Genomic DNA, 10,179 nt, shown 5'->3' with positions numbered 1-10,179 from the left:
GAGACTTTTTCTTATCTGCATTAAAGTATTGATATGAGTCTCAGAACAAAATGAGCAAGAAAGTGGTTTGGAAGTCACTAACCATTGAGAATGTTTTAATTCCTATTACACGAGTCTGTGGTATTATGACTCTGTCTCATCTATATACACATACATACGACTCTGCTTCTGACAAACAAGTCAGTCTCAGGCTCTCAGGTCGCCGGTGTCACTTTGTGGATTGTTTTTATTGTTTAGGGCAAAATAGCGCAATACCTTTGCCACTACCTAAACAGAATGCAGGTAAGGCAAATGGCCTCCCTTTTTAAAGGGCAAGAAAGAAACAACTACTTTTTTTTTTCTCATTTATTTATTTATTTATTTATTTTTAAATTTTTTATTTTTTATAAACATATATTTTTATCCCCAGGGGTACAGGTCTGTGAATCACCAGGTTTACACACTTCACAGCACTCACCAAAGCACATACCCTCCCCAATGTCCATAATCCCACCCCCTTCTCCCAACCTCCCTCCCCCCAGCAACCCTCAGTTTGTTTTGTGAGATTACTTTTAAAGAGCTCTGTCTCCTATGGTACTTGGTGCTGTCATTCTCAATTGCAAGGAGTCTTTAGACCATCCACAGTCCTATCTGTCTTTGCAAAAGGCCCACACCAGCGATGCCTAGACAAGAGCTAGGCATGGGCAACGAGCCAGAATGAATTCAGTGAGAACCCAGGTTAAGTTACACATTGTTTCCTGCTTAGGTTGGGCAACCCAACAGCCTACATCTACTGGGGACTTTCTATTACCTGCCCACCAGCTGAAGAAAAAAAAATTTCTTTGCCTTATATTCTGTAAATAATCCATGGCAAGTTGATTCAGAATGCAAACCAGGTGAACCATGAACATCTCTAGAAGAGTGTCAGGAGGAACTGGAAATCATGTCTCATGAACCTTCTCTGATCTTATCATTTAGTACCCAAATAACTCATATGCTCATTTATATTCAAATGTGTTATTTGGAACTAATCTAAACACATATACCCATAACCCTAAATAACCTATGTCATTAAGTATTTTTTACAAAGTCTTATTATATTGTGGTTTATTCACTGTGATTAACCTGAATTCAATTGCCCAAAATTTTTCATCACATTTTTGAAGTTTTGTTTTATTCACACCAGTGAGGTTTACCTTTTGTCTTTAGATACATTCTAATCTCTAAAAAGTCAATATAATAAATCTTCAGGCAGGCTGTTTTCCCAGATGACCACTCCCTTGAAGGATGAAGGATTATATTAACTGAGTCAGGTATGATGATGATGGTATCAGGAAGCTGTACAGAATAGAGAACTTTCCATTTAGCTTCCCACAAAGTGAGGCCAGCCTTCACCGGTTTCTTAATATCCTTCCAGACTAAAAGTTCGAAAAGGTTTATGAGGTGAACCATGAGAGCCTGTGGACTCTAAAAAACAAACTGAGGGTTTTAGAGGAAAAAGGTGTGGGGGATGGGTGAGCCTGGTGCTGGGTATTAAGGAAGGTACATATGGCATGGAGCACTGGTGTTGTACCTAAACAAATAACCTTGGACCATTGCATCAAAAACTAATGATGTATTTTATGGTGACTAACATAACACAATAAAAATTTTAAAAATAAAATAAAAAATAAAAGGGTTATGAGATGTCCTCCTTATTCACCAATGGAGGTGAAAGGAAGGTATGTGGAGGAGTCAAAAAGAAAAAAAAATTCCCCAGGGTCTTCAGGGACAAGGAAAGTAATTTCTTTCCATGACTGGCTTCTCATGGCTGTTGTGCTTACCCATTGCCTTTGCTGACCTACTGTGAGGACAAGGTATTGAGAACAATGCAGAAGAGGATTTAGCTAGATTTCCATGAAAGAAAGCCCCTGTGTTATCCCATTATTGTACTTTTGCCTTCCATAGAGTCAGACAGAGGAAAGAGTTGCCGTTCAAATTTCAGTGTTGTAGTTCCACAGTTGAGAGAAAGAGAAGAGAGAGCATGGGGTAGTCCTCACCCCTCAACTTCAGGAGGCAGCTCTAGTTCCCGTGAATTCAAGCAGGCCTGTGGATTAAAGCAGCCGCTGATCCTGAAGCTAAATCACTCCAGAAGCTTGTGGTTCTTCCCTCCCGTGAAGCTGAGAGAAACCAGAACTGGCGTTGTCTTGCTGCCAGATTGACTCAAATCCCCAGACCAAACTTCCAAACTTCCAGAATTGCTCCTCAAACTCATCAGCCTCCCACGGCCTGTCCCACCTGGGTCAGTTACACACCTGGCTAGGGTCTGGAGCCACTGGAACAGGCTCAGCTCGGACTCTGCTTTAGTCTGCACTCACTGCACCCCATCACTTACACCCCCCCCCAAAGACCCCACCTCTTCTAATTGACCAGCGTATCGAACCACAGAAAGCAAGGCATTGTCTCCCAGGGTAATTCGCTGAGTGATTTTGGAAGACCACCCGACAGGCAGACGCTTGTTGAACAACAAGGAGACATTTCCAGTTAGCCGGATTGATTCTGGAATCCCTTCCTGCCACTGGCTTCAAGCAGGAGGAGAGAGATTTTCATTAAAGTGTCTTGGCCTCTAAAACTAGCCAAAGTCCAAGAATCATGAATTAATTTGAGAAACCTAGAATGACCTGCCTGCAAGCAGAAGAGGAAGGGCTTTCTGTTTCATGCAGTTTTTTTTTTCTTAGATTTTATTTATTTATTTATTTGACAGATCACGAGCAGGCAGAGAGGCAGGCAGAGAGGAGGAAGCAGGCTCCCTGCTGAGCAGAGAGCCCAATGCAGGGCTCGATCCCAGGACCCTGCGATCGATCATGACTTGAGCCGAAAGCAGAGGCTTGAACCCACTGAGCCACCCAGGCATCCCTTGTTTCATGCAGTTTTTTTTTTTTTTAATGATCTCAAAAACATTTTATTAAGTGAAAAGAGCAAGTTTCAGAAAGTTATCTACTGAAAGAGTTAACTTACAAACTGGAACTGCTATCCTTAGAAAAAACTGCTTGCACAGTTGGCCTATGGTTAGAGTCTAGAAACTTGGATTTCAGGAGCAGTCCCCGTATTCTTTGATAAGAATGATGCATTGAGGGGCGCCTGGGTGGCTCAGTGGGTTAAGCTTCTGCCTTCAGGTCAGGTCATGATCCCTGGGTCCTGGGATGGAGCCCCACATCAGGTTCTGCTCTGTTTCATGCAGTTTTAATCACAGCTTACACTTCCTGAATTGTGAGGATGAAGAGGATGATGATGATGGTAAATGATAAATTAGGAAGGTCGTTCAGAAATTGTTCTAAAGTCAAATCTGCCGGTTGGGTTCCAGTCTTCCTCCTTGGATGGGAACGAGGGCTCTATCCCCGGGAGGAGCCGGCCTTCGCTAGCCCCGGCTGGCCTGGAGGGTGAGCGCCCTGCAGGATTGCTCCCCACCACCTCCCGGAGCGGCAGCACCATACACGGTCCGGTCGGGCGACCAAGTCCAGGGCGCTACCAGTGGAGAAGGAGGCAGCTCCTCCCAGCCCCCGTCCTCCTCCATTCCCTCCGCTCAGCCCCCCACCCCCCACCATCGCCACCCCCTTCGCCCCCCTCATCCAGGGAGTTTCCCAAGCATCCCAATGCTGAGTTTCCTGCCGGGGGGGGGGGGGGGGGGGAGAGGCCCGCGCAGATAAAAGGCTTGCAAAGGACTTGGGGGAAGCCACAGTGCCCTGGAGCTCCAACCCCTGGTTCCTCTCCTGCCTCTAGAGCCCTCGCCCCTCACCGCCCTCCGTGCCGCAATGAGCCTCCCGCCCAGCCGCGCCGCCCGCGTCCCGGGCCTCTCGGGCTGGCGGTGCGCGCTGCTGCTGCTGCTGCTGCTGCTGCTGCCGCCGCCGCCGGGGCCCCTCGCCCGCGGTGAGAGCGCGCGGCACGCGGCCGGCACCCGGGGCGGGCGTCCGCGGAGGCTGCGGCGCGGGGACGCGTCCCGGGCGGGCTCGCGGGGGGAGAGCTCCCCGCCAACCTGCCCCATAACGGTGTCTCTCTCTGTGCCCCAGCCGGTCCCGTCTCGACCATCCTGAGGGAGCTGCGCTGCGTGTGTCTAACCACCACACCCGGGATCCGGCCCAAGATGATCGCTAAGGTGGAGGTGATCGCCCCCGGGCCGCAGTGCTCCAGGGTGGAAGTCGTGTAAGTGCTGGTGCGCTGCGCCCCGGTGTCCGCGGTGGCCTCGACCAGAGGGGCGTCCCTCAGCCGGAGTCGTCAGCCCCCGTGGCTCACGGGCTCGGCCGCTTTTCGTTTCTGCAGAGCCACCCTGAAGAACAAGAAGGAAGTCTGTCTGGACCCGGAGAACCCGGTGATGAAGAGAGTCATCCAGAAAATTTTGGACAGGTACCCTGTCGCTTTCATCCTGGCGCTTTTTCATCTCTTTCGAGAGTTCCCGCTTCTCAAGGTCCTTATTCTCTGTATGGAATTTGCTGACCACATTCCAGGTCACGCTCAGAATACAAGTTCGTTCAGGAGAAAGGGGGGGAAGTTGTTCTGGAATGTCCTGGGAAAACTCCTGTCACCAATTTCACGTGTAATTGCCTAGTGGGTTCCACAGAGCTCATTACTGAAATGTATTTTTCTTTTTCTTTCTTTCTTTCTTTTTTTTTTTTTTTTAAGATTTTAATTATTTATTTGACAGAGAGAGAGAGATCACAAGTAGGCAGAGAGGCAGGCAGAGAGAGGAGGGAAGCAGGCTCCCAGCTGAGCAGAGAGCCCGATGCAGGGCTCCATCCCAGGACCCTGGGATCATGACCTGAGCCGAAGGCAGAGGCTTAACCCACTGAGCCACCCAGGTGCCCCATGAAATGTATTTTTCTGTCGTCAGTGAAGTCCTGGAGTCCGCCCTTTGCTGTTTTTCATTGGTCCTAAACTCTGTGCTTGGAAAACAGGTGGGAGCAGACAGGAGTGTGGAAACTTGGTTAAACTAATATGATTCATTTCTCAACAGTGGAAGAAAAACTGATTAAGAAGAAGGACCATGCCTTGGAAAAGTTGTCCCGTTCCTTAGCAGAGCAGTTTTCTGAGTGTCTTGGGACCCAGTGAAGACAAGAAGGCTGGATTAATTTTCTCCAATGAGTTAGGCTTCGTCATAAATCTCCCACTTTGAGAGAAGGATGGTGGGGACGCACCTACGTTTGTCCCTCAAGTGTAATGCTCAGCTCATGAAATATTTAATATAGTATTTCCTGCTATTTATTTGCTATTATTTTATCTGTCATGCTATTGAAATCTTTGGCGATTGACTAAATTGTGAGTCAAGAACCAGTGGTTGTTAAGCTTTCGAGGTGACTGCTGTATTTTTAGAATATATCCCTTACAGTGTTACTGAGAAGGCTGTGGGTTTAATATGTGAATGTTATTTCATTAAAATGCTGGATGTGGAGATAAATTGTTATCTTCACGCCTCATGAAACGGGGAGTATTTTGGTATCTTTTCTTGAGGAATATGTTAAGTTTCCTTGCTTTTGACTCTGGGATGCTGAGTTTTATTGCCTTAAAAAGCTGGTGTAACATGCAATTATCAGTGTAAAATGTATTTCTTTATTTAGAATTTGTGAATGTTTAATTCCATAAGGACGAGTATGTTCTTTTCCTATAATTTTAGACATTTGATGTCTTCTCAGTATGGCATAATGTCATGACTTACTCATTAAACTTTGATTTCATGGTGTGTATTAACCATTTTACGAGGAGTACTATAATTCTAGTCCCTAAATATATGATTTGGACAGATAAAGAAGCTAGGATATAGGCAAGTTCCCTATTTCTAGCTCTTTTATAGAAATGCATTGTTTGAATTTTTTTAGGAATTAAAGCAAACTTCACAGTGATTTATACTCATAAAGGTTCAAAAAAATATTTGAGCTATTTAAATATAGATTCACTTTTGTTTTCAAACAACATACACAGGTTAAGGTTTTTACCATTTTGTGATAAAGAATTATCTATGCGTCACACTTACATTGTGAAAATTACTCTTGTTTGTAGCACTTCTTTTGTACTTTGGGAAAAAAATAAAGGATTTATAAAATTTATTTATGTCATTTCTCCTTTCTTACACTGTGACAAAATTTCTATTTATTTTTAATTCCAAATTATCTTAAAAATCACTATGCTGGGGCGCCTGGGTGGTTCAGTGGATTAAAGCCCCTGCTTTCGGCTCAGGTCATGATCCCAGGGTCCTGGGATCGAGCCCCACATCGGGCTCTACGCTCCGCAGAGAGCCTGCTTCCTCCTCTCTTTCCCTGCCTGCCTCTCTTGCATACTTGTGACCTCTGTCTGTCAAATAAATAAATAAAATTTTAAAAAAATCACTCTGCTAGTCTCTGGCCAGCAGAGAGGACCCTCATTTCCCAGGGACATTGCATTCGTCCCACCTTTCTCCAAGCTCAGCCACCTTCTAGGTACTCCTCCAGGCACCTCTAGACAACCTCCAGCGTTGTTTAGAAAACATAGACTTTAACTGGCTCCCTTTTCCCTAGAAGTGACATCAAAGTTGCAAGGCAGGACAGATTAGGCTCTGTCTCATCTGACCTATGATTCCTGCTTAAACGTCCCTTTCCCCTTGAATCAGTGTGGTCAGGAGCTTAGTTCCCTAACTGGGCGTGTTCTTTCCTGGGTCCATGCCTTTGTATTTGATAGAGCCTCTACCTGGAAGGGCCTTACCACTTCCTGCCTAGAGGAGGAAGCTTATTCATCCTTTAGAACTCAGCTCAAACAACACCTTTCAGGAAATTTTCCCTGACACTCCTTGAGGAACTCATGGTTTCTATCTTGATGTTCTGCTAGCATCTTCTAGATATTTGAGTTTCTTTGAATAGCAAATATTGGATTGGGTGCCTTTGTTTGTTTGTTTGTTTGTTTGTTTGAAGATTTCTTTATTCTGAGTTCTCCCAGATCATCAATCATATGTTATTCATCTCTGCAACCCCAATACCTGGCACAGATTGGCTTAATGAACTAATAAAGTATCCTGAACCTCAGGTAATCAGATAGTGCCCTGACATCAGTAAGCTGCTCAGTATGGTGTTCAAGAAATCCTAATGCCTTCACTCTCTTTCCTTCTTCGTATTTATAGGTAATCCAACAAGAGCTTTAGCATATGCAGTCCTCTCAACCTCTCACATCTACCCCTCACTTTTACCTGGCTAACTCCATCCTCCCTCTGAGGACAGCACTTAGGGCCTCCAACTGCTCCTTGCCCTTCCCAGATGAAGGCCTCTTTCATATCCTCTCATAGAACTTTGTTCTTTTCCTTTCTAACCTTTCGTCACTGACATGATTACAGAATCTATGGAGATGATCATTTATTTAGTGTCTATCCAACTTCTCTGTAAGCCTCATGAGGTCGGGGATATATTTATCACATTCTTCTTGTTTCTAGGACACTACCAAGTGCGTAGTAGGCGCTTAAGCAGAAGAGGGGTCCAGGCTAGACAAGTACCACTGTCTCTAAGGATCAAAACAGCAATTTCATCTAAATAGCTCATTCTTAGGAAAAGCAAGAAAGTGGAAGGAAGGAGACTAACCCAATTGGCATGCATAAATACACATACCCCACTGGATTAATATCTTAGCTCATACTGACACATATATACAGTAGTAGAGGCTAATGTATTATTAGTATATCTATATCTAACTTAAGTTATTCTACATCTCTTTGTCTTTCTCCTTATATGTAAAATACCAATTAGATTCATATATTTAGTAACATTATTAATTAATGTAGTGTATTAATTATAGTAATACATTATTATTATATATTATAGCTATAGGACAGAGAAAAGGAAAAAAGACAGGAAGATACAAAGATATGGAAAATTTCAGAGATGATTTGCTGACAAATTTTTTTAACAATAGAGAAAAAAACAAAATACCTCAAACATTTTTAAAGAAATCATTACACTTCTGGGGCATCCGGGTGCCTTTGTGAGTTACGTGTCTGCCTTCAGCTCAGGTCAGGATCTCAGGGTCCTGGGATGGAGGCCCGAATCGTCGGAGCTTGCTTCTCCCTCTGATTCTGCCTCTGCTCCTCCCCTCACTTGGGCTCTCTCTCTCAAATAAATAAAATCTAAAAAAAAAAAAATCATTAAGCTTCTGTGATATCTTTTTACTCTCTCAAACAGTATTTTTTTTTCCCTTTAAAACTATAAATCACATACTACTATTAGGTAAACATTAAGAAAGCAAGCCAAATTACTATAGATGTGCAAACTATAAATTTCAGTGTTTTAAAAATCCCTGATTTGTCATATCAGACCTCAAAATACTCATTGAGTAAGTGCGTAACAATAATGAGTGAAAGCATATTACATGTCCTTTGAATAGGAGAAATGTATGTTCTGTGAAGAAATAAACATTACTGATTACTTTTTTCTTTGTCATCATTCAAGATCTTTATCTTTTTACAGAAGCAAGATTTGTAAGTTTAGTTTGTCTACAGACCATAGAATATGACCTCATATGTAATATTCTGACAATTCTGTAGGTCATATTCATACTATAATTGATTGTTCTATAAAGAAAATAGATTATTTCACTGACATATATAAGCTTACAAGAACCTTGGTGAGAGCTGCCACTCACTAATGATATTACTATTCATCCTACCACTAGCAAATTCAAGGGCTGACATATCTGGGGGAAATTAACCCACTGAAGCTCTTCTAGGGATATACTTATATTTTCCTCATACAAAATCCTATGTTTTTGTTCCCTCCCTCTGTTCCCCATCTAAAACTCACTCTCAGTTATGTATTCACTAGGACTTGAACAAGAGGCCAGCTAAAATATCTGTTACTCTCCAAACCATGTTTAATTAACGCCTTTCATTTTACCACATTTTCCTGCTTGCCTCTGGGTGGGACAACTTCACATAATCCTTCAATTCCTGAAGCTATGATGAGATCTATGATAAAATCTGACTAGTGGTTTTGGTTTTTTTTTTTTAATCATACTTTTAATTCCTGCATAAGGAAAAGAATTGCTGTGGGTAACTCATATTGTCCATCATAACTTCAAGTCCTTCCTGGATGTTACAAATTGAGAAATTTACCACACAGAATGAGCACCTGGGGATTTTGATCCGCCTCCCTGACTAAATCACGAAAGACAAAGAGAATGCACATGATTCTGATTTTGGCTGATGGTCCCGGTTTACTTTTAGTCAGCAAAATTAATATGTTCCCGAAAAGGATTGTTCATACTTTAGATATGTGTCATGAAATAATGACATAGAAAGACTTAGAGTTTTTGTGTAAAATTTAGTTTCTACAAAGTCTAGAGTCCCATTTTTTAAATACTGAGAAATTATAAGAACTCTTCCTCCTCTGAAAAATCCACATTCTTAATAGAGGTGATTCTGCTGCCCCATAAATGTGGGGTATTGTTTCTGGCCTACCTCTGGGTTGAACAAAGAGAAAAATGGCTAACTCATTTCAACTGAATAGAGGCCAGTGATAGCTCCTTACCCTTTGTGGTGCTACACAAAGTCAGAGTAAGTGTGTTTCAGATCTAGTTTTGAGCACTTCAGCTATTTGACCTTGGCAATTTATTCAACATCTCCATCCCTCAGTTTTCTCATCTGTAAAATCAGTACAAAAATATCTTTCTCACAGGCACTAAGGGCTAATCCTGGACCAAAGTAGATACTTGACAAATATTGGTTTCTTTCTCCTAATTCAAACTCAGAAAACTGAGACCTCCATAAATGAAGCGCCATGATTTTCTCCCCAAATGTATCTGCATTCTTTCTATCTATGCATGAATAATTAATGTTTAGTATACCTAAGAATTTGTTTCCACAAGTCTTTTTTTTTAGGAAGCTTCTGGAAACAGTGTATTCATACTCTCTTTATTTTTCTGTCATTCACGTGTTAGTATTCACCAACGTGTACGGTGTGTTGCCTTCTTATGTGTTAGCATTCACCAACGTGTACGGTGTGTTTCGTTCTTACGTGTTAACATTCACCAACGTGTACGGTGTGTTGTCTTCTTACGTGTTAGCATTCACCAACGTGTCCGGTGTGTTGCCTTCTTACAGGTTAGCATTCACCAACGTGTACGGTGTGTTTCCTTCTTACATCCATCAACACCCATTTATTGACAATCTTGTTTCATACTAGACAGAGCCCAGGATCCTTATGATGTGGAGATGACAAA

General features: G+C 42.7%; 1 protein-coding gene across 1 annotated transcript; it reads left to right on the top strand.

Moving 5' to 3' along the window:
* The first annotated feature begins 3,678 nt into the window (after positions 1-3,678).
* On the top strand, positions 3,679-6,053 carry CXCL6 (C-X-C motif chemokine ligand 6). The gene is made up of 4 exons (XM_082727047.1): positions 3,679-3,885; positions 4,026-4,158; positions 4,276-4,359; positions 4,967-6,053. Exons 1-4 carry the CDS (start codon positions 3,771-3,773, stop codon positions 4,983-4,985), a joined length of 351 nt encoding a protein of 116 aa, XP_082583173.1. The 5' UTR covers positions 3,679-3,770; the 3' UTR covers positions 4,986-6,053.
* The last annotated feature ends 4,126 nt before the right edge of the window (positions 6,054-10,179 follow it).

This window comes from Mustela nivalis, assembly GCF_964662115.1.
Source record: "Mustela nivalis genome assembly, chromosome: 4".
NCBI lineage: Eukaryota > Metazoa > Chordata > Mammalia > Carnivora > Mustelidae > Mustela > Mustela nivalis.
Note: the sequence above shows the minus strand (reverse complement) of the source record. Positions and strands in the feature narration are given on the sequence as shown.

Coding starts and splice junctions, on each gene's coding strand:
- CXCL6 (XM_082727047.1), top strand. CDS start 3,771: ATGAGCCTCCCGCCCAGCCGCGCCGCCCGCGTCCCGGGCCTCTCGGGC. Junction 3,886..4,025: donor GCCGGGGCCCCTCGCCCGCG/GTGAGAGCGCGC, acceptor TCTGTGCCCCAG/CCGGTCCCGTCTCGACCATC. Junction 4,159..4,275: donor TGCTCCAGGGTGGAAGTCGT/GTAAGTGCTGGT, acceptor TCGTTTCTGCAG/AGCCACCCTGAAGAACAAGA.